We start from the raw sequence: 24,424 nt of genomic DNA, 5'->3' as shown, positions 1-24,424 counted from the left end.
TCGGTTCCTCTTTTTAGGGTCACCACACATCCCAGCATCCTCTTTTCCCACTTACCTTCACTACATCCTCCTTACATCTTCACTGTTACACCTGTCTCCCTCACCTGTCTGTGCTCTTCTCTTCAAGTTAAACTAACTAGTTAATCTGTGTGCTCTTCATTCTCTTCATAGCTGCTGGCCCCTGAAATAATGCCCTATATGTAATAATAAAAGTAACAATGGAGCAAGTAAAAAACTAAATGAGCAAATCCACTCTGGAAACAGACATGACAGGGAAATGGTAGGTGGAAGGAACAACAAAGGGTTCAGGGCCTTCTGTGTTGGTATTAAAACTCAAGCATGTAAAATGACCGAGTGGGGTCATCAGATGTTACACAAAACTGATTTGCAGTTTTTAAGAGGTGCTTCTCAGACCTGAAACCTGGACAAAACCTGAACTTCCTGCCTGGTCTCATCACGTTATTGTGCAGAAATATCAGCTGATTCTGAGGAACTTTGTCTCAGATTTGATCGTTTTTATAACTGGAACGACTCTCGAGGCTCTCGGTCTGTTAGCCACGGTTCACTGCAAAACATCACGTTTAATCACAATGCAGCGATTAAAAGAGGAAGAAATGATGTTAAAAACAGCTTTGAGGCTATCCATGATACACCAATAGGCCAAAATGAAACGCTGCAGAAACAGAGGGACACATTTGTGGCAGGAAAAGGTTTTATGATTAAAAACCCACAATGGCACATAGAAATATACGCCTGGATCATAGACGACTCCACTCGGTCACGTGAATGTTAAAACTCTGATCTGCAAACTCAGTGGGCAGTGTTCTGTGAGGGGGTGTATTCAGAGTATTTCCTGGGTTACCTTTCCCCCTCCGGGCTGATGCTTGATGTTTTCTGTGGAGCCGATCTTGGACCTCACGTTCTTCAGGTCTGGCAGCGGCGCCGCGGCAGCCAGAGGAGCCGGTGGACGGCTCTTCAGCGAGCCCGGGGATTTGGGGGTGGAGCGAACCACAGCCACCTTCTTCACTTTGTTGGCATCGGCCCCTGACTTTGCAGAATTTGATTGGCTACCGGGGGATTTGGGAGTGCCGGGGCTGCTCTGTCCACTCCTGGCATCTAGAGGATCCAGAGAAATTATAAGTTAGGAGGAGTGTGATGAGTCATGCATGTAGAAGAAATCATTAAAAAATAATAAAAAATAAAGCATACTAGGAGCTCTACTGGCTAAAAGCTGACCGAGTTTGATCCAGAAACAGCAGATCAGACCGTGTTATTGTGGCCATGCAAGGCTGGAAGCGATTTCTAATCATTTCCTTTATTTGATTTGATTTTTTTACCTTTTTCATTTTTTGGAGTGAGGGATTTGTTGGCACGAGCTAGATCACAGAAAATATAAAACATCATTACCGCGTACTCCAAAAATATGGAAGCCTATATTAAAAATAATAATAGATTGGATTGATATAGCGCTTTTCAAGGCACCCAAAGCGCTTTACAATGCCACTATTCATTCACTCTCACATTCACACACTGGTGGAGGCAGCTACAGTTGTAGCCACAGCTGCCCTGGGGCAGACTGACAGAAGCGAGGTTGCCATATCGCGCCACCGGCCCCTCTGGCCAACACCAGTAGGCGGTATGGAAAAGTGTCTTGCCCAAGGACACAACGACAAGGACAGAGAGCACGGGAATCGAACCGGCGACCATCCAGTTACAGATACGCTTCCCAACCCCCTGAGCCACATCGAGCTTTAAGAGCAGATTAAATAATTATTTTACCCGTTAGGTGCCATTTTTTCTTTGAAGAGTTTCTCTGCACAGCTGTTTAGCCACCGACACAATTTCTGTTTTTCATTCACTTTGTTGCTTTTGGATTTTGGGGGGAGATTATTTCATGCCTGTTTCTGTGATTTAGTAAAGAATAATGACATTTCTACTGGTACATAAATCACATTTATGCAAAGAGTCCACTGATTCTTGGTTAGATGTGGGCAGTTTCCTAACCACAGATCCAGTCACACAGAGACTGGTCAGCGACCTCTACCAGCTGGTTTGCATGTGGTTGCTGGAGGTTGCAGGGAGTTGTGAGGTACTTACAACCTGCTTGTACCTTCTTTTTTTTTTTTTTTTTCCGCCTGTCCCATTTGGTTCTTTAGCCATCAGAATTGTTGTCTGAAGACCAACAAGGATACCCAATGGATTTACTTTGCCAAATGGATCATCGTGGCATTGCCGTATTGGTCCATTTGGTCGATCTTTGTTTTTATTATTTATTATATTTTATTTTCAGATGTTACAGACGGGACAGACATGAGTGAGAGATAGGAAAGGGAGAAAGAAAGAGGAAGGAAAGGAAAAACAGAAGGGGAGAGGGACAGTGAGAAAGGGGGGGAGAAAAAAAAATTGCTTGTACCTTCTGAGATGGTGAGGCACAAGCACTACAGCACGGCCTGCGTTGCAGACAGCTCAGTGTCTATCAGGGACTACAAGTGACTGCAGCAACCTGCAAGCAACCAAAGCAACTACCACTAGGAACCTCTAACAACCACTCCCAGCCGGCGAACACATATTTTCCAGATGGATGGATCTCGATCAATCAGGATTTGGCCCAGAAGCTGATATCCAGCAGAGAATTACAGAAGGTGTGAATAAGAAGGGTCAACACTGTGAATATTGACTCTCTGCATAAAGAAATTACCGAAATATTTAACTGAAAAGGGCAATCACAGTCTGCAAACTAAAAGTAAATTTACAGCCAAACCCATTTGCTGTAAAAATGAGCGTGTTTCAGGTTTAAATGATATGGCTAATACAGTCCGCTTTAGGCTTCCATACTAAAATCAGTAAAATAAAAGTTGAGTTTAGCACAAAGTCCTCGGCTCGTACCTGGTTGAGCTGCAGTTCTGGCAGAAGTTTTGGCCCCTGGAGTCTGAGACTTTGCACCGCTCTGAAAGTCACCACAACACTATTTTAGTTTCCAGCAAAGAGACGTCTTGGAGATGGTTGAATGCAGTAACATTGCACACTAATCAGTGGGGAATTGATGAGTTGTTTCTTCATATAATGTTTGGTGATAATAGAGGGAGGAATCAGGTTCCAGTCCATGTTTTTCTTTGACCGTTTCAAACAAGATTCAGTCAGCGAGTGTGAAGAAAACTGAGCGAGTCAGTCGGCTCACGTCTGAGCTCTAAGCTGCATTCAGACCTGTACTTACTCCAGGCTGCCTGGGCCCTGTGCTGCTGACTTTAATGGGGATCGAGCTGTGGCCATTTCGGGAGGATGCAGGTGATTTGGCGCCCTTGGCGGTTATGGACGGTCTTTGAGGGGAAGAGGTCGGTGTGGTGGCAGTTTGAGTCTTTTTCATGAAGAGGAAGAAATGAATGAAAAACAAAAGGTCCAATGACAATGACCACAAAACAAAAGAATGATTAAAAATAACTGAAAGATGATAAAAATAAAGGATTTTTTTATGACATGAATAAAATGTTCTGGTTTATTATAACTTGGATCTTGTTTTTACACAAACAAATGTAGTGCCAAGAGAGGGGATAGTCCTAATATGGTCATCTCAGGCACAGAAGCCCCACCTCCCTGCTGTTTAGATAGGGCGTCCAATCCAATTTATTCTTATTATTATACTTGGAAGTTCAAGGGGGTGTGCTATTGGGCAAATCAGGCAGGTGCATGAACCAGCTTTTATAGAGTCGTTGGTTCAAGTCGAGAGGCATCATCCTGGGAAATGAGGCCAGTGCCTAAAAACTGCAATTCCTCCTGTGGCCACTTGAGACTTGCTCCAAATGTGAGTGAATCTCCGTAGACTTGCATGTTAAAATGTCCAACACAGGCAGGTGTAGCTGCTAGCTGCTTATTATGAATCACCTCCACTAATTGGAGTCCAGCAGGTTTTTGATATTGGTGCTTTTGCAGCATTTTGATGGGATTATATAATATATAAATATTATAGTTTGCAGTGTTTGTGCTCCAGTTTGAGCTAAACTGCAGTATTGTCTTAGTCTGATAATAAAACAGTAATTACTGAGAGCTCAACACTGTCGCTGGAAGGAGTTCAGTTAAATGTTGAATATATGTGATAGACATGGGTAATAATACGTCGTGTTTGTTAACTAAAGAAAATAAAACCAAAGGTTTTAATAAACCAGAATATTTCACAACAACTAAAAGGCATAAAGAAATGAGCGACTGAACCTAAAAAATGCCGTTGGTGACGTACCTTATCTCCGTTATCCATCACTCCTTGAGCTATAGAAAAGAAATAGAAGCAAACTTTAGCTTTTGGCACCTTTTTTTAAAAGCTTAATATCTATATTATTTTTTCATATCCACCCAAGTGCAATAAGTTAAGACTTTTGCTTCCATGAGCGTGCCAGAATGCATTCTCATGGAAAGTGAAATGAGTGATGTTGGGTATGCAGCATGCAAGAAAACACATAAAACAAAAAGGTGGCTTTTTTTTAGGGCTGCATAACCAGCAAAGTGAGCAGAGATGGAGAGATGAAAGAAAAAAGCTAAAGTGGGGGGAGGGAGGACGACAAGCTTCTCCTCGGGTCAAAGTTAACGTCCATAGAAACACTTCGGAGGGAGAGTGCTGCATAACACAGAGCAGAAGCTGCGTTGGAAATCAAAGGAGTGGAAGGAGTGAACTGAAGAGGACTGGTTCTGAACTGGTGAACATGACAGCACACAGACCTTTGAAAACAGCGACCGGCACCAAAGACTTTCTGGCTCGGGTGCTTTGGGGGGGCGTTTTCTGGAGCTCGGCGGTGCCGGTGGTCTGAGCCACACCGCTCCTCATCTCTGAGTCATTAGAAATGTCAGGCTTTGAATAGCTGGCTGTATGTAACGATGAGTCACCGCTGTTTTCAGCTGCCGTGTCAGATGGCAATTTGTTAAAAAGGCGCTGCTTCTTGGAAAGGTCTTCACAATGAGAATCGGAGCTAGACTGGAGCGCACTTTGCGTATGAGGAGCCCGGGGTGTTTCTGACGTGATATTTTTGCTTCCGGAGTCACAGAGGGGCTTCGGAGCTGCTCCTTCAGCAGTCAGTCCATCGTTTGTTTCTTCAGAAATGAGCTCCTCGCCCTGAGGAACACACAAGTTTCTGTCCCCAATGGATGTCAAGTCCTCCAAAGCCGTGCTGCGGACTAAAGACATTCCAGAGAGGTTGCTCATTTCACTGAGGCACTCGGAGGCGTCGAGACTGATGGCCCTCTGAGGATCTGCAGCTCCTGCCCACTCAGGGCTCCCCCTGCTGGCCTGCATGTCCCGTTTAATCTCTGCCCCGCAGCTGAGGTCTTCAGAGACCCACGAAGACTCACTTAGCCTCTTCCCACACTCTCCCACTGCTTTGCTTCCTGGGTCCAGAGAGCAGGAAGCTCCCATGAAGTCAACGCCCTTCCCAGCGTCTCCGTGCAGATCGGACTCTGCAAATCCAAACTCACCACGGACTCCAGAACCAGGCCTCGCTAATTTGTTTGGAAAGCAGATTAATGGTGACATTCACAGCAGCACTTGTTATCCATCTCCCCAATGAAACAAAAAAAAAAAAGAAAGTGGAGAAGTGATGAAGGAAAACAAAAGACTGTTTGATTACCCAGAACAAACACCAGACACTCAGAGAGCTGTGAGCGGTGATGATGCAACACAACAAACCCAGAAGTGATTAAAGGTGGAAAAGTGTGAGTTCACATGAAAACAAAATAAAAAATAATGCATCACAGTTGGGTGTCAGACGGAGAGATGATGCATTCCAGTGAACACAACACACAGACCAGTGATTTATGCTGTTACAGAATACGTGATTAAAATGTGATGTAAAGCCTTTCTGAGCCGACTCTAGCAGTGCAAAAATAACGTATCCCACCCCACAACGGACCTCTAAGTACACACACGAGTCTGGAGTGTTTCACAAGAATGAATTTGGACATTAATATCGTACAGTTATGCAAAAACGAATAATTAAATGATCACACAAAGAAGCAAATTTCCACATTCTGACATTAAATGATAAAAACCTTAAACGGTTATGTAGTTAAATACATGTATTATTAATCAATAAATTTATTTTTCCTTAAACATATAGAATTATCCATTAACTTATTTGATTTGTATTTAATTGTTATTTTAAGTAGTAGTATGAGCCACTGGATTCAGGGATGCCAGGTCATGATGCAGAGCGGACCACAGAGTCTTTATTATCAGGGACCGTTGTTAAAGCAGGTTTAGCCCAGTGCAGAGCTGTTTCTATTCAGTTTCATTTACAGGATCATGTTTAAGTTGAAGATTTGTCATTTTTCTTTTTCCAGTTTGATTTTTCTTTAGTTGGCTGCACTGCATCCAACACACTGAGCCACGGTTGTGAAGAAAGGAATAAATATTTATTTCTGCCTCCACCAGTCGGTCAACCTTCACAGTGACCTTGAGCCCGAGGACAGTTTGAGGGAAGACGCACTAGGCGATCACTGTGTGCAAGTTTCGTGATGAATACTCTGAGCCTAGAAGAAACATTTGCAAATTTGGACACCTTGCCGTGGCACGAGGTCATCAGTTCTTCAGCTGAATTAGCCAAAAACGTCATAAATTCCTTCGACTTTGATACAATACGGAGGCTATCCATGTACACCGACGTGTCAGGACTACGTTTACAGTATCTGGTCAAACGGTCAATATCAGAAAAACTATTCATTATAACACATTTTCCCTTTAAACTGAAAATAATGTTCAATTCCAGGAATCTCGAATTGAAAACTGCAGATGCTCAAATCTAAAAAAAAAAACAAAATAGAAAATATAAAAAAATGTAAAGACTGAATAATAATTATAAAAAAGTGCTTTATTGTTTCTTATTGTTACCGTAATGGGTGAGGGTTAGTGCCGTTTTAAAACTATAGAAATACTCTAAAAATAAAATAATGAAAAAATAATAACTTGTGCTAAATTATTATATTTACATATTGCGCAAGTTTGTTGTTTTGAACTTTTAAATGATGCTTGGTGTAATGTTTAGATGGAGGCGGATGATCTGCCGACCCTTACAGGAATCAGCCGAGAGGAGAAGGTGGTGTTTTTAACCTTTAATCCATAAACGCATCATTAAAGGAAACTGATGCAGAAATTTTAAAGATGTGCGTGTTTTACCATTTAAATAAACTGAAGTGACTGATTACATCTGAATTCAGGTGGAACACTCCAGACTCTTTAATATAGTAGCAGGAAAATCAGAAACTGTGGTCAGAGGTTTACATATGCAGACATGGATGCTGTGGTGATTTCAGCCTTATAATTATTTCCTTGAACTGTTTTTTTTCCAGAGGTGGAATGATTGTACAACATACATGTTTAAGGACTTGGGTAACACGAGTTTGAATATATTAAAAATATGAAATTGTAGACACAGGCTCAGATATATACATACATCCACTTAAATCTTTGAATTAATGGTGTTGAAGGTTCTAACTTGACAAAGCAGAGGTCTATTAACTTCTCATTAGTGACTGTGATTGATTAGAGCTGGTAGTTCTTCTTTGCAGCATTTGGAAGTTAGAAAGGTTCTTGGAGCCATTTCTAAAAAAACTGCAGTTTTAAGATCAGCAGTTTGAACAACTGCATGAAAGTAAAAGTTATTCTGTCACTGCTTTGCTGAGGAAGACCCAAACTGTCATCGTCAGATGAGAGTAAACTGGTTAGGATGTTCAGGAACAACCACCAAGGCTCAAGCCTACCATGAAACTGCCTGAACACCAGCATGGCTGATCACAGTGAAGCAAGGTTTACATCTTCAGGGATTGAGAAGATGCCAAAACAAGAAAGCCCTCCAAAAATCCAAAATCCAATGCTCCAACACCAACACCTTCAAGCTTGACTGAAATTTGAGACTTCCCCTTTACGGACAAGCCAAATGCCTTCTGGAGAAAAGCCTGATTGTTTGGTCACCATGATGTTTGGAGCACAGGTGAGTGATGTGGGTCAGGTCTGTCATGGTGGTGGTGCCATCAAACAAAGTGGATGGAATAATGAAGAAGAAGGACTATTCAATTCAATTGTATTTATATAGCACCAAATCACAAACAAGGCTGTCTCAAGGTGATTTATACTGTAAGGTAAAAACCCTACAATAAAGACTATACATGTATAAACTAATGGCCTCCCCAAAGCACCGACCTCTACGCTTTGATTTGAAAATTTGTGGATTACGATTAAAAGTCGAGTATGTGCCAGGAAACCAACCACTTTAAATTAATTCCACTGATTCTGCCATGAACAGCGGGCAAATGTCCAGACAGAATTATGCCAACAGGCTTGTTGATGGATACAAAAAACATCCGGCCGAGTTGCAACTTGCTAAGGGACATTTAAACTGATATTAGTGGGAGTGAACCTATCATTTTGACCATGTGTGGCTTAGAGAAAATCAAAAAAACTTTATTTGTTTTTGTTTTTTAAAGTCAACAAAGATGTATGTTGCACAATCATTGAACCCTGGAGAAAAAACAGTTTGAAGAAATCATTAAAAGCCCAAAATTACCACAATATTCATGCGTGTCTGTAAACTTCTGACAACAACTGTAGAGAATAGAGGATCCATTTAATTTAACACTATATGGAACATACTAAAACACAACAGAGTGATCAGCTGCTTCCTCTCTGAGGTTGCTTTCATTGCACCTAGGCTCATTCATATCTATCTCCTGCAGTAAATAAATACTGCCTACGTGCAATCAATAAAACATACAACAGCCTACCTGTTGAAGACGCTCCTGCTGCTGATGGAACATAATGAGACAGATGGAAAAGATAGAGAGCTCAGTCAGTAATGGCTCTCTGTCACTCGTGTGTGATTAATACACCCACCCGGTGCAAACGAATCAATAAAAGCTTGCATACAGCATGTCTTCAGTCAAAGCAGAAAGCCCACAGCAAATACAGGTTAGATAAAGACATCATTCAAAATCATAAAGATGGATAAGCAGGCTTTTATTTTCTTGCCTCGTGCAGCAGTACCACACTGAACGCTGCTCTGTGTGGTACTTGAGCTGTTTTAAACATTACCCTGGCTTTCCCCGCAACCGTGCATCTGTTTAACAGATCACAGGACTCTTAAATCTGCCTGTGGTCTGGACGTTCCTTTCATTCTGAAATAGCCAGGATGTAACCATCTTTTTGTTTAAAAAAAGGGGGACATGTTTGCCTCTCGAGCCTTCTTACGATCATGTTGCAGTTCTGGAAGGGGCCGCATATATAACCGTCTGAAAGTAAGCATTGGAAGAAAAAAGCAAAGCCAAAACAGAAACCCAGAAACTCTGTTTTCCAGTGAAGATACTGAAAGAAACGCACAAACATACAGAGCAGCAGCAGGAAGCTTTGGTCACTTTGAAAAATACACTTATCAACTTTCTTCTGTGAGAGTTATCTAAGAATAAGAAGTCATAAAGGTTCCTCTGGCATCAGTGACGACTCACCATCAGCTTTTATGTCATTTTACAGCGTGCAAGGTTGAGCAGGGCGACTTTTAACCAAAATCATTACCCTTCTCTAAACCTCACCAAGTAGTTTTTGTGCCTAAAACTAACCAACTAACCAAACAATGTGTGAAAGCGAAAGAAAATGGATATGAACAACAAAATCCACAGAAAAAAGTGAAGCTTGCAACAATCTTAACAACATTGGAGGAATTTCTGAGAATAACCAGAGTGTTTAATGGTCTGGGAAGAACGTGCTGAAACACTAACACTGTTCTCACGTCTGTACACGCAAAATAAAGACAATATTAGCTACAGTCAACCAGCTTAGCATATAATGAGCTATGTTATAATGGGTAACAGAGACAACTAGCTGACATGATAGTTATAGGTGCAAAATCATATAATTTTAACTTTGCTTTACTGCCGTGTCTCTTAATGCATATCTGTGGAGACAGAAGGTCAGTCCACTAATAAATTCATTAGAACTCCCCGAATTTTCAATTTGGTATCTATTTCCGATGGAATTTTCCTTTTTCTTCCTCTTCCCAAAATGGGATACCAACTTTGGTCTCCTGCATGCACTCAACCTCAAATTTTGTGAGCATTTCAAATGTGAATGAAGTCGACCTCTTCTGTAGTCTCAACCGGCAGATGGCCCCGCCCCTCCCTGAGCCTGGTTCAGCCGGAGGTTTCTTCCTGTTAAAAGGGAGTTTTTCCTTCCCACTGTCACCAAAGTGCTTGTCATAGGGGGTCTCTGTATGTATTATTTTAGGGTCTACCTTACAATATAAAGCACCTTGAGGCAACTGTTGTTGTGATTTGGTGCTATATAAATAAAACTGAATTGAATTGTAGTTCACATGAGAAAACCTTCTTTTAATAAATAACTGAGTGTTACAGGACTTGTCAGGGGGCCTCCTGCTTCCACTACATACATAACCCACGTAAACAAGTGGAGTCTCATGCTAAGCTAAGCTAAACTAACAGCTGTAGTTGCACATCTCATCGAGTAAGTGTATTTCTCAAAATGTCCTGCTATTCTTTTAACGATGCTGGGGAAACAAAAGGAAGCACGAGCAGCAGAAAAGAGGCAGCAGCTCAGCGTCTGGAGGCGTACCGAGTTGCCCCTCGTCTTTGCTCACGGTGCTCTCTGTATCTTCAGCTCCTGCTTTCTCTGCAGGCGCCTCTGCTGTTGGATAAATGGATCTCAGTCAAACATCAACAGGAATTGTTAAAGTCTAATCTGACACTTCATCAGGTTCACACAGCTCAGGCTAATGTTGTGTTTACTACCACACGTCAGCAGCTTCAGAAGCTGTTAAAGAGATCAAGGAGGTTTTTCAGCCCGATGACTTCCCACCTCGCTTCGCTTTGAAAAAGCTGTCAGTCTCAGTATTTATGATCAAAGCCTGCTCGACCCGGGCTGGAGTGACGCTACTGTGGCCACATCGTACAGGCACAGAGGGGCATTGTTTTCCATGTTAGTCACTGATCTGTTCATGTTCGCTGGCTCTTATTGCACTCTGTGTGGTAACAACACAACTCGCTGTAGAATCAGGCAAATCAAAAGGTTTTAGCAAGAAAACTCAAACTTGAATCATAAAAGTTTAGAGTTAGGGAGCAAAAGAAAACCAGCAAACCAAGACGAGCGTTTCTCTCAATAGAGCTCTAAATGAAGAAGATAAATCAAGTGATGATTTGCACACAAACTGAACCATGCTAAATAAGAGCTAAAACACGGGTTAAGCTGCAGCTCAGGCTTCATGTCAGAAGTGCAGGCGGGCGTACCGGGCTGCGCCTCGTCATCACAGTGGCTGCTGTCTGGCTGAGAGAGCTCAGACACAGAATTCACCCCATTCTCACTGAGTGCTGCTTCATCCTCTGCAAATCAAAGGTAAACTGGAGGTCAAAGCCGAGGTAATCATGACAGAAACTTGGAAAAAACCAACCACACACGCTGCTTAGAGGTCAACTGTGAAGCAGAATTCAAAATGGTTAAAAGGCATCAGCGGCAGTCTGACATTTAAACCCAGAACCATGAAAAGTCTTCAGTCGGCTCTGTTTAAGGAGGTAACACATTTATTCACAGTCTACTCACCTTAAAACAATAAATACTGAACTACAGCAGAGCTACTGCCTTGATTTTCCAAAAAGGAAGACTATTTCTGGAACGATGCATTCAGACAGCATCGCCAGCCTCAGCTTGACTGAGGGCTACATGGCAGATTTGGATTATGTTAAGGTCCGGTTTAGAAAACTAGACATATATTTCCTGGATTATACTGTTGTGTGTTCATCAGGTCATCCTCACATACAATCTGCTTCATGTAAAGACTTCAGCAAATCACCAAAAATCCAGACAGCCTAGACGTTTACCCCATTTTGTTAGTCACAAGTATCAGCAGTGTTGGGAGAGTAGATAAAAACAATAGCCTAAAATGTTTGTGTTTTATTAATGAATTATTTATAATAAATAAAAGTCTGACAGTCAGTTTAGGTCGTATTTGGTGCCCTTGTTTTGCTGTACACCACTTACAGGATATCAGACTATCTTAAATTAATTAGATAATTTAATTAGATAATTATGTTTTTCAGATTTTGACACTAACAAATTTTAACGGGAAGGTTGTTTCATGTCTGCAGCATCCAGACACAGTGGGGATGTGTCACCAAGGCAACCAAAAAACGCCTGGAGGCGTACCACGTCTTTGATGACACCGCCAAAATGTTAAAATCTGTCCCGTTATGGACTCGGACGGTGTAATTCTGTAATTCTGTAATAAATCAACATTATGGGATTAATTATGAAACTCTGTTTATAATCTCTTAATTATCTAATTTTAGAATTGTTATTACAATAATATTTATGAGGCATTAGATCAGGAAAGTCTCTAACTCTCTTAATTATGACATTTTAAACCCATAACTATGAGATTACAGTTGAAAACAAAATTAAAACACTAAATTATCTCTTGTTTGTATCGCACTTCCTTGCAGATCAATAGATACAGTTTTGAAAGCTCCAATTTTGTATGCATCACTCCAAAGAACTAAGCAAAGCACCTCTAAAGCATCAGATGGCTAAAAGCTCTAAATATCCTAAACGAACTAATCTCACTTTACAAATACGTCACTTTCCACACACCACATCTGCTGCTTAAAGGGATACTCACTTTGTGTTTCACTGCTGATACATGTGTTGTTTACCCCTGCAGATGGACCTGACTCTGTGCGCTGCTTCCTGTTAGCACATAAGATGATGGGAAATGGAAACGGGGAGAACGAATGCACTAGTGAGGGCTGTAAACTGGGGAAAGCTAGGCTACGTACTAATTAGCCATGTGGTTGATTTGGGTAGATTAGAAAAAAAGGGGAGAACACATTGCTGAGAGGTCTGACACTGATTATTCGCTCTGTGACGAATAAATCTGTCCAAACACAGTGAAGCAAACACGATGCATCTTTAGCCATTTATCTGCTCTTCGTTTACGTTTCAGGCATCAAATGGAGCTTTCTGAAAATGCTTTCTGTGCTGCGTTAAAGGCCCGATTGTTTATGGACTGAATTGCGAGCGAACAGTGGAGCTGGATGGAGACGGGGCTCTTTCTCAGGGGTCTGACCCAGATGCCCGGATTACAGAGCACAGTGCAGCTGCAGTCGAGCATTTCTTCTATCCATTATGTAAGAGATTAAAACAAAGCTCTGTAGAAACTCAGGAGCTCGGCCTCCACCCAGACGACAGTGAAATTTGGTTTAACTCTACTTTTAAATTCTTCTCTTTGACATTCTTTGATGTCTATTCTAGGATTAAAGCTTTAATTAGAAACCCTTTACCTGTGAGCCCCACACACAGCTAATACATGCATTTCATACGTTGTTAAAACACATTAAATTGTAGTTTAATGTAATAATTAATATAAAGCATTTAAATCCTCTAATGAAGACAAACTGGATTTTACAATTTGGCAACTGTGTTTAATTAAGATGTCATAATCTGTTTACATAACAGCCTCTTTCCATCAGTGCTACAAAGGAAAACGACAAATCATTTACTCCAGGCTTTTATATGCTTATAAATGCTAAATAGGTAAGAAACTTAATAATAAAAGTGTTTATTGCACAAAAGAGCAAAGCTGTTTATTCTTTAGCACAAAGTTTCATTTATATTTAAATATTAAAACATTTTACATAACTTCCACTCAAACATGCTGTAATTTCAGAGACATTTTTACAGTTCGCTATAATTAGCAGCTAGCTCAGTCTATGTGATGTGATCATAGAGTTTGATTACAGCCTGCTAACGGCTCTCCTCCTATTTATCCACATGTAACATTTAGCCTCAGTGTTAGCAGTGACGCAGTGATCAATCAGTCAGTTTTATTACCGGGTGGGATCATGGTGGCTACGTCCATCGTTGATCCCTTTTCAGGAAGCTGTTATTAACACAAGGAAGATAATACCTCAGAGGTTTTATTGTTGTGGGCACCTCACAAACCTTTAGAGCTTAACTGCAGATGAAGAGCGGTTGACAACAAGTACGAATTTAGCATTTTTCACATTTCATAATCAGACGGATTTTTGTTGCTGGTGTACAAAATGAGTTTGTACTTCTGTAGGTCAGTTTTCATCAGACTAATAATATATAAGTCTTCGGGTATATTCAGAGACAACACGTTCTCACTCCAAAAGCGTAACATTTTACGCTAGGTGACAAATCGTCAACATATTACGTTTTCGGCTACCCACCACGTTCCTAAATATGAGAACCGTATGGACTCAATCTACACATGTTCGCTCTTTTTCTTCAAATCGCTTAGAAACACGCTATTTAACATCATTAAAGTCCTGGTTAAGGTCAGGAAAAAGGTTAGGTTTAGGGCTGGAATACAGGGCTGGAACGTCTATTACTGTGGGAGCGTCATTGCACTGGATTTCGGCCATAACCTGCCGCGTACCATAAGAACGCCGAAGGTCAAAACGTCGTGACAAAACGTCGGCATGTTACGCCTCGGGAGTGAGAACGGGCTGTCAGAGAACGTGTGGTACACACCAGCACTGGACACTCGACTGTGAGCCTCAGTGTAGGTGGACAACGGAGGGAAAATATGGAATGATATTAAAATGATTCATATTACACTGATTTTTACTTAAAGTTCAACTTAGCTAAGTTTTTACAGTTAATTATTTGTGGTAATAAAAGTAAGTGATAAAAAGGAGGTGATAGATCATCGATAGGCCTCTCCTGTTCCTACAGTCTGAGCTGAACATATAAAGCCCTCACACGAGCTGATCCCGGATATTAAACCAAAACCAACGCGATGGCTCACTTGCACAGTTTTTCCTCATACTACAAAAACCACATTTATACAAAAAAGTTGCCGTTGTCTCAATTTTTTCCTTAAAAATAATATTTTTCCAAGAGTTTCCAGAGGTGTCGTATCACGTTGGATCCCCCTGATTGCATAAACCCGCTCTATGCTTTTATACTGATGAAGAGTGGGGTCATGTAATTTCCTGTCTTCCCTCTACTAGAGGGGCGGCTAGCTACGATCAATGAGAAGCGTGGAATTGACAGATTCTTTGGACGTGCACCATCAGATAATCTTTTGTATCCTTGGAAACTGAACATGCGTAGGTCTAACAGCACAAAAATAGCATCATCTCTACTCGTGCTGTGAGAAATAATGGTTTGCAGACAGAAGAAAAGAAAGCTGCTCATTGTTTAATCCAAATCATCTGCCAACCAAAGTGCAGCAACATCTCACAGCTCTCTGTCATCAGACTGATTTCAGACCCACCAGTGGAGCTCAGAGGATTCACAAGTTGAGCTGAAGCTGGAAAAAGATCTCATTAAAGACACTTTCTTGTCATTTTTAGTGAGTTTGCATTTGTGTGTTGGGTCCTATTTTGCTTCCAGACTGTATTTCTAATGTCTGACCTTTCATTTTGACTCCGTTCTCCTGGTGGTGCTGATCCTTGATGGTCATGTTGGCTAAGGAGCTGCTCATGGTGTCTCCAGAACTGTAGCTGTTCGCGTTGTTCACGTACTCCATTGCCAGTCGCGGGTCGGGCTGCAGGAAGAAAAAAGCAAATTAATGAAGTACTGAAGGTCCAGGGTGTGTCACGTTACACATGTCAGCTGAAAGTAGCTGACAAGCAAGAAAATGGCTGTAATGATGGCGCACTTAACAGACACTTTGTCTTCCGGCCTGCAGAACAAGCCCGTCACCACAGAATGTAAACAGACACTGTGCCTGTGAAAACCTTGTTATTTATACATCCTGACGTGGGGTCAGCGCTTCAGGTTACAGCCTCACAGACAAAAATAGTGCCCTCTGCCCATGTGCACGCTGTCCTCGCTGTGACAGGGCTGCACTTCCTAAACACCCACTGACTAACTGCAACAACAAGTGCAGCCATGTCTCAGCCGTGGCAGGCAGGTCATCAGGATGCAAACGCTCCCCACTGTACAACACAACACTGACGCTCCTTCAACCGCCGAGATGTGAATTGCGTCCAATCTCATAAAAAGAGGATTACATGTCAGATTAAACCCGAGCCTCTGGTTACATCAGCGCTTTTCAGCTTGAATCATATTTTTTCCCTCTCCTCTGACACAAACACAAACACGCGGACAGTGTGGACAGCTTATGCCGTAATCAGTCTGTGCATCCAAACTGCATGCCCCGAGTTTGTTTGGTGATGCAGATTTGGCAGCTTCTGGCCTTCGGTTTCGCCCTCATGTCTACTTTGGCACATAAACATGACACTTTAATCTCTGAGATGTACAATACAGCTTAAAGCGGCTATTATAGTAGCACATAAAATTGTCAAAGTAGTCACGGAAATAAAACAGCAAGTGCAAAAACTGCTGCTTCTAACTCAGCGAGGGAAAGTGGATTTCCTCAAGAATGAAAGTGAAAGTTTGGCCCATTTAATGCTTTATCCTTCTGGGCTTTTCTCTGTTACTGCATTTATTCAGCCGATACAGTTACTCGTTACTTTACAGATTAAGATTTATACATGAAAATACTATGAGCAGCTTATAAAATCGTAATAACCTCATGAACGCTTATTAAAAAAGAAAAACCTGCTCCATCTTCTGCTGCCCTTACTTTAGCTCGATGCTACCGAAATGTCCAGACCTCGCTCACACTAACCACCTCCCCCACTTCTTTCTGGGAGGTTCTGCCCACAGATGTAAGTTAGCTGAGAGACAGAGTGTCTCTATGTCCTGGATCTGCTGCTGGGCCTCCTCCTCATCTAAACACATCACCCAAGAGTTGTTCAGGAGCATGCCAGCCGCATTCGGAAACACCTGAACTCTCTGCTTTTACTGAAAACAAATCTCACGAATTCCTGTGACGCCACCTGATGCAAACGTCGTCTTAAGAGCAGCAGCGCCTGAACTGTTGCTATAGTTACCCACCCTATAAAACCCACCCTAAAGGCACGCTCATCCCAGCTATGCGACCTTCCCTCTGTGTACCTTCATGTCTCCTGACCTTGGGTGTTTAAACAGCGCTCCACATTCAGCACAGATGACAGAAAAGGGACAAGGTGGAAACAAGATCAGGCTTAAGCACCACAGAGAGGCTCGTTTTCACAAAGAAGCTCGATTCTCCTCATAGTTCAATTACACAGAGAATTCATCCAATCACCTGCTGTGAGTTCGTCAAAGCCTGATAGATATTGTCTGTAAAGGTTCTCAGTCATCCAGGTCATCGTAGTTACTTGTGAATAGTGAGTATTTCCAGCAGAAGAAGTGAGGCAAAATAAAGTGTGGCACTCACTTCTATAGAGGAATAAGATCTATCAGGTCTAAGGAGCTTGGAAAGAAAAGCATCTGAACTTCTTTAAGTTTCTTGTAGACGTTTCACCTCTCAACCGGGAAGCTTCTTCAATTCTAAGAGTCCCCAATTTTAAGCCCAAGGTGTGAAAACAGGCACGGGTCACAATTTACTGAGGTCAATCCTGGGCCATTTGACCTTAGTAAATCACATGATAGAGTGGGGCTAGGTTTCACACAGGTTCACCCACACCAGTTTTCACTCCTTGGCTCATGTGATTAGACAGAGGATCAATACGGGGTCCATGACCCTCTTGGGGACACTCCCATAGGGCTTAAAATCTGGGACTCTCCACATTTGCTCTTAGAACTGAAGAAGCTTGGGCTTTCTTTAAGTTATTAAAAACTCGTTATGTTCATTACCGAATGACTAGGATAAACCTTGTTATAGGACAAAAACAGGAGAGATGGTTCAACAAAAAGAGTCACTAATGTGTGTGATGTACACACAGTATGCTTGGTGTTTACAGTTTAACAGTGAAGGGCTACTTAAACTGTTGTAGCTCACTGCCAGGAGCGAGAAAAGGTGGATGTCAGCTGGAGCCATCCAAAGGCCCAATCCAAAGAGGGCAAACTCTAATGGGCCAATCACAGGACTCCACCTGTCTCAGCATTAAACACAGACTCGCACACTGTCTGGAGAAGCACACCTTAATTTTTCATGTCAACATTAGCCAAGTTGTTGCCATTTCACTCAGCTGTACAGTGGATAAGCTGGTTTCTCAGCTACAGCTACTTTGAGTAGTCAAATTGAATAGAAAAGCGCCAGCCTGTTTATTTGTACTTTAATGATAACAACAACTACATGGATTAAACAACAACTACATGGATTAAAAGCAGTTTTATTCTGACAAAAAAACTCATTAACATAGGAGGAGGTCCTAATACATTATATAAGTGTGTATCCCATAGGAGCTCTAATGAATAGTGCACTCTCCCGGTCCTCACACACAGTTCCCCAACAAAACCCTTCATTGTAGCGTTACACATGACAGAATCCAAACAACAAGGAGAAGGCAGCACTCGTGCCAGCAAAGACAATCCCTCCGAGAGGTCGTTCACTCTGCATCCGGGAACTCAGACGGTTGGAGAGCAAACAAACTCGAGTCTGATAAGGAGCAGATCCTTCAGATAATCATGTGTACACGAGCACTGTACGTTAGTGTGAATCATATCCTCTGCCTGAGACAGTAAGGCCAAAATAAAGAATCTATAGCTCAAATACATAACAGATTCACCACATCTAATTTTAAAAATAGAGGCGATCTTAAACCCGTTATCAGAAATGCTCGGGCGGAAGCAGTCCTGTAAACTCTCCTTCCCAAGAGCATTTCACTAATTTCGGTCCTCTGCAAACTTTACAACAGAAACACTTTAGACGGGACCAGCACCTCCTTAATGATTTGAACTGGGACAAAAACACACACACACATTTCACCTGCTGCAGAAAGGGAACGTGACAGCAGTCTTTGTCGCAGCTTCATGAGGGGGAAAAGCCTCAGAGGGCTGCTGATGCAGCTTGTTCCTCTCAGGGGCGTGTGAAAATGTGATCTTGGCACAGACCGTGCCTCTGCAAGGAGCTCGGTCAACAGGGATGTTGACACAGCTCCAAGAGCTCTGAGCACTCAGTGAGACAAGCAGTCTGAAATTAGGTGTGTGTGTGTGTGTGTGTGTGTGTGTGTGTGTGTGTGTGTGTGTGTGTGTGTGTGTGTGTGTGTGTGTGTGTGTGTGTGTGTGCATTTAGCTCAAATTTAGAGCAAGATGCACTTTATTTCCTGTGTTTCTGCTGTTTCCCCTAGTGCGACAATTAAGATAAGTTTGAATCCCTGCAGAATTCCTGATATGTTGCTCATAAAGATTAACCATAAATTGTATATAAAGCTGCAGCCGCACTTTGGCCACTGTCATGTTGGCTTTTAGGGCCAAGAAGGGACCATATTTAAATGTTAATGGGTTGCTAAGTCAGCAGCTAGCAGTAGACACAGGTATCTGTTAAGTGCTTCCAACTAACCAAACAGTAAAACTGAAGAATTTCATTAATCAAAAGTGAAACACAAACTACTTAGATGTGCTGTGCCATGTATTATTTCCCATTAAACACTTTAGCAGCACCAACAGCTTAAACACAATCGAGTGGTGAGGACACCTGCCAATCAAAGAAACCACACCCATAACTGCAGAATCCAGAGAGACGAGTTATAAAAAGGTTACCCTGTCAGCTGTTATATCTGTAACAGGCTGCAAATGTTTATTTCTGATATAAAGTTGGCTACTAGAAGAACTCCAAACCTGCAAGTCATAATGATCCAGAGTTAAGTGGACTCAGATTTGACTTTACAAACAGTTTGTGCAGCTTCCTTTATAATCTGAACATGTAGAATTACAAATATGCAGCAATCTGGGGACACTTGAATAATGAAAATTATGAAATTGCATTATTCTTAAAGCCGGCCCAAAAGACAGAAAAATATAAAAGGTTTTAGTTGCTAATTATCCTTTATTGACAAATAATAATGAGGGTTACTGTCTGTATAAGTGGATGAGTGCCAGCACGGGTCCTTAGCTGCCCGTTACGGATCATCTCTGCTAATTTGAGTAACTGAGCTGTGCGTCTTAACTGTGTTTGTGCTTTCTGGAGCATTTTAGTGCAGCGGTCCCCAACCTTTTTTGCGCCACGGACCGGTTTATGCCCGACAATATTTTCACAGACCGGCCTTTAAGGTGTCGCGGATAAATACAACAAAATAAAACTAGTACCGGTACCGAAAAAAAGAAGATTTATTCATAACACACGTGAAAAGACCCAGGAAAACCGAGTAAACGATAAAAACGATGACAAAATAACGCTGAAAACCGATAAAAACCCTGAAATCCAGACATTTCACACCTGAGCCTCAACTCTCGCGGCCCGGTACCAAACGACTCACGGACCGGTACCGGTCCGAGGCCCGGGGGTTGGGGACCGCTGTTTTAGTGGACTTATCAGAAGTCTTTGCTCCAGTTTTAATGACTTTCTTCTCTTTTTGTATGTTACTTTGCACTAATTAACACTATCTCTTTCAGTATGATGCACAGATACAGCTTTTGAGCAGCGTTTGCCAGCGTTAGCTTTTATATTAGCACTCCATCTTCTTGTCCAAATATGGTCTTCATAACAGAACTTCACAAACCAGGCTATGTCCATCTTTTATATACAGTCTAAGGCTTATTTTGAAACCATAATAAGACAAATCCAGTTCAGTCCTTAGCATTTTTACAGATTAATTAAGTTTTATCTACGGATTGATCGAGTCATGGTCTCAGCTGCTATGTATTACAGAAGAAACCTGGGCAGATTTTCTGTTTTTAGTGTGCAAAAACAAAGATATTTCATTTACACTGACATAAAAGTAAAAACAAGCAGCAACTTCACATCTGAGAAGCTGAAACCAGATTATATTTAGCATTTATACTCGACAAATCCCAACAACTCTCAACCAATCTAATGTTATTGACCAATTCATTGAGTGTGTGACAGTTTTAGAGGTAAAATGGCTCACACTGAGAAACAAAGGCATTCGTCTGATGCCGTGTACGGGCCTGCCGCCTCACCAGCCCTGCGTGTAGCTCAGCTGAGAGACGAGGATGCTGCTCTCATGCTTGATTGCCTCTGTATCTCTGACCTACTTTGCTCACCACTCGCTCTCTCCCTCTCTCTGTGCTCTGGCCCAGCCTCCGGCAGCCAGCACACTCTGACTCTACCTTCCTAATGTGGGCCCGGCCCTGCAGCGGAGGAGCTGAAGGTGGAGCCCGTTTCCATTTTCCCCTCCATCTAAGCGCTGGAGGGGAAACATCTTGCAGGGCCGGTCTGCACACGGCACCACCCCGACGTCCCGCATCTACAAGCAGCTAATGTTTGCAATATTTCACCTTCAGGATTTCAGCCACGCCCTGCTCTGCTATCTTCACACGCATCCTCCTTTCAGTTCACATTCAAATAACTGGCACATAATCAATGCCAGACTTGTACTTCTAGGTTCCAAAGAAGTAAAAGACAAACCGCGACATTTCTGAGGCCACAATGTTGCATTATGGAATTCAAGATATGAGGAATTCTTCTCATGTTTGCACGGCGCAGACTGTTAAATAATCAGGGACTCCAGCTGCTGCTGTATGTTCACAATGAACACACACACACAGGTTTCCCAATGCAATGAGCCAGTCCTCAGTCAGCATGGTGCCAATTAAGTGTGTACAAGAATGCAGCTGAAATCCCGCTGTGGCATTTCTTCTTCTATTTAATGAGGCAACGCATCCAGAAAAAGGATTGTTTTGTGAAACTGTGAGGTTTATCTTGTCCTTTATGTGTTCAGTAAACTAGAATCAATGCATAAAGTGATATCAAAAAGATATCTTTTAAATCAAGAGTGGTATATAAATGTGGGTTACAACTTTCAAACTCTCTTGATGACATGCTCAAACTTCTTGCAATGTTCAAATAATTTTAAAACAGGGAAAGAGCAGCACACGGACATTTTTGAGGAGTTTGAGCCTTTTTAAAAATAATAAAGTAACTTAAAAGAATATTTCCTTAAATCAGTAGCTCAGCTGCCTGTTTGAGCTCTGAAGCCAAATAAATCTGAGTAACTTTTAGAAAAGCTCCACTCTGGAGACTTAATTGCTGTGGTGCTGTTTATTCTGCCAGCCTAAGCTCTGCAGGCGGGTCCGTCCAAACTGAAGCCGGCCGGCTGGATGCGGTCGCCTTTGGACTCGAGCCGACAGGGGCCAACAGGCTGTCAGTCTTTGCTAAATGGAGCACTTCAGTGCGGACTCATTTCATAATGCCCGACGCTTGAGGCCATGATGGAGTCAGCAGTCACATTAAGGAGAGTGATTGATTTATTTCAAAAGAGCTGCACTGCTCACATCAGCCTGCATCTTTAACTACATTACACACGTCTGCGTTTTCAGTTCTTTAGGTTTTCTTTCAGCTTCGTCGCCAGTTCTTTTGGATTTGCTCCGTTTGTACAGCATACACACCCGCATACCAGAACAAGTGTCGTGTGTAGAAGGAAAAGGCTTTAAAAGTAAAAGTGCCATCATAAAGTTCTGGACTCAAACCGCATTTAGCCAATCTCCCCTTCGGGATCTTCTCCTTATGCACTGCTGCTACTGTTTTAGGTGGACATCCAATTCTGACTTGACAGTTCAGGCTTGATGTTTTCTAGCCAAGTGATGACGTGTCTAATGCTTGGGACTGTAATAATCCTGTACGACCTCATTCTTTGTTAAATGATAGGACTGCTCCTAGCTACACTCCTGACCTGATGCATCGCTTTCAGGCTTAGACGCTGTTTGGTCTCATCGCCGCTGATGATTCCCAAAAAGGAGGTTGGGTCAGTTTGAGACCTTTGGCTTTTTAACCACACCTTTTTTCACTTATAAACTGCTAATAGAGCAATGTAAAAATACATCATAACAGGTAAAAATACAGTCAAAATCAGAATGTAAAGGATCACAGAATAAGTCTCAGAGGTGGTCGGATGATTGATGAGTGAGTGCTTCTGAACAAATCTGCATATAGTTCCCTGTCTTACGAAGCCTCGGATGATTTTACTTCTTTGTTCCTCAAACAGCTACTTAAATGAAAACATCTGAGTGGTCTGGAGCAGAAATGTCTCTTTGGTGAAAACAAGAAACCACAACTATGGTGAGACACAGGCTGGGCAAGCTGGTCTTTTTTGTGGAAAAATGTCAGAGTAATACATGTTCCAGAGTAAAAAGCTTGACATGTTAAGCGACTAAAAGTAGGGATGTCTCGACTTCTTCTATGTTGATTTTGATGCTCACAAACTTTGTGTGCTGTGCTCCAGAAACCCAAAATACAGCCAGTGTACATGCGTCAGTATGTAAAAATAACCTTCCCAAAAATATATCATGTAGAATTATCAAGCTTATAATCACATATCTCAAAGCTAAAATCTGGACCCAACATATTTCTGGTCCCTGACAAACCAGGTGGCAACTTAACTGATATCAAACATTATTTCATCTACATGCATAAAAGCAATCATACCAAATATGCTGCACAGTGATTTTTCAAATATAACAACACACTGACAGTGTCTTTTAAGTTCTGCTATAATGGAAATATGAAACTTTCCTATTTTTATTGACAGTTTTCAACAACTCTGCACCGTCGTCTGGCTTGTCTGCAGTTGAAATTGTGCTTCATATTGCCAGCATTCAATTAATTATGCATACAGTAAGAAGTGGACCTGGGACCCCTGGCTGGAGATGTGTGCACTCAGTTGCCAGCTTTGTTGTGCTGCTAATCCAACTAGACAGGTTTGGATGCCCAAATCGAAAGCAGAGAATCAGCTACAGTCTAAAGGTTTTAGAGGATAGATGCCTCAAGGCTGATCTGAACATGTCCAGCAGTGTTTTTTGGGGGGAGGAGCCCCTCTCAGACCTCCCTGTGCACATACCAGCGTGTCTCTCCAGTCGTGCCCAAGTGCTGCAGAAACTTGCAGAAGGATGTCTGAGTTTATCAAAAAAACAAAAAGATGGCACTGAGATGTGGTTCACTGCTTTCTGCGCATCAGTTGGAATGGCTCCCAGCTGCGGTTACTGACTACAACATGCCCGCTCCTCTTCACTGTAATTGTTACAGAAATCGATGCAATGAGTGAGAACCAGTGAGGGTGGGAGAGAGGTGTGTCCGTGGAATGAGACGAGAGATTCTCACTCCAACATCCCTCCACCAAACCAAAGAGGAAAAAATGACATATTGTTCATGTGGCGGGCATAAAGGGTTCGCGTTAAAAGGCTTTCATGCACCTACTGTGGGTCAGATCGCGTCCGCTGACCCTGGGAGGATTACCCAAGAGCCCATATGTGTCAGATAAGCAGCCTGGTTCACTGCACTGGCCGTGTGACAGCACACGGAGACATGGGCGCTCTCCTCTGTTTATAATATGAAAAAAAGGCGAAAAAAAATGGGCTTGGCATTTGCGCACAAGCACTGCTTCATCCCGATTTCCAACACTATCCGCTCTCGAAACAATACAGAGACGCAGGGAAATCAATTAAATACACCAGGGGCTTCTCGTTTTTGCG

The 24,424-nt window shown here is 42.2% G+C and overlaps 1 protein-coding gene across 32 annotated transcripts in view; it reads right to left on the bottom strand.

Moving 5' to 3' along the window:
• LOC146568941 (microtubule-associated protein tau-like) overlaps positions 1 to 24,424 on the bottom strand; it is a 37,098-nt gene that overhangs the window by 11,734 nt on the left and 940 nt on the right. The window contains exons 2-9 of one of the 32 annotated variants that reach the window (XM_085285350.1): positions 15,416 to 15,548; positions 12,651 to 12,806; positions 10,595 to 10,666; positions 8,758 to 8,778; positions 4,232 to 4,260; positions 3,215 to 3,355; positions 2,887 to 2,947; positions 863 to 1,116 (exon numbers count right to left, since the gene is read on the bottom strand). In XM_085285350.1, coding sequence (XP_085141476.1) covers positions 863 to 1,116; positions 2,887 to 2,947; positions 3,215 to 3,355; positions 4,232 to 4,260; positions 8,758 to 8,778; positions 10,595 to 10,666; positions 12,651 to 12,806; positions 15,416 to 15,530 — 849 coding nt within the window. In that variant the 5' untranslated portion in view covers positions 15,531 to 15,548. Of the gene's footprint in view, positions 1 to 862; positions 1,117 to 2,886; positions 2,948 to 3,214; positions 3,356 to 4,231; positions 4,261 to 4,707; positions 8,689 to 8,757; positions 8,779 to 10,594; positions 10,667 to 11,265; positions 11,359 to 12,650; positions 12,807 to 15,415; positions 15,549 to 24,424 lie in introns of those variants that run through there. The other 31 variants (XM_085285351.1, XM_085285352.1, XM_085285353.1 and 28 more) reach the window with 31 other exon arrangements.

This window comes from Mchenga conophoros, linkage group LG8 (assembly GCF_057382185.1).
Source record: "Mchenga conophoros isolate Kocher_MC1m ecotype Shallow Benthic linkage group LG8, M_conophoros_male_GT1.1, whole genome shotgun sequence".
Classification (NCBI taxonomy): domain Eukaryota; kingdom Metazoa; phylum Chordata; class Actinopteri; order Cichliformes; family Cichlidae; genus Mchenga; species Mchenga conophoros.
This window is presented reverse-complemented; position numbering and strand designations above follow the sequence as displayed.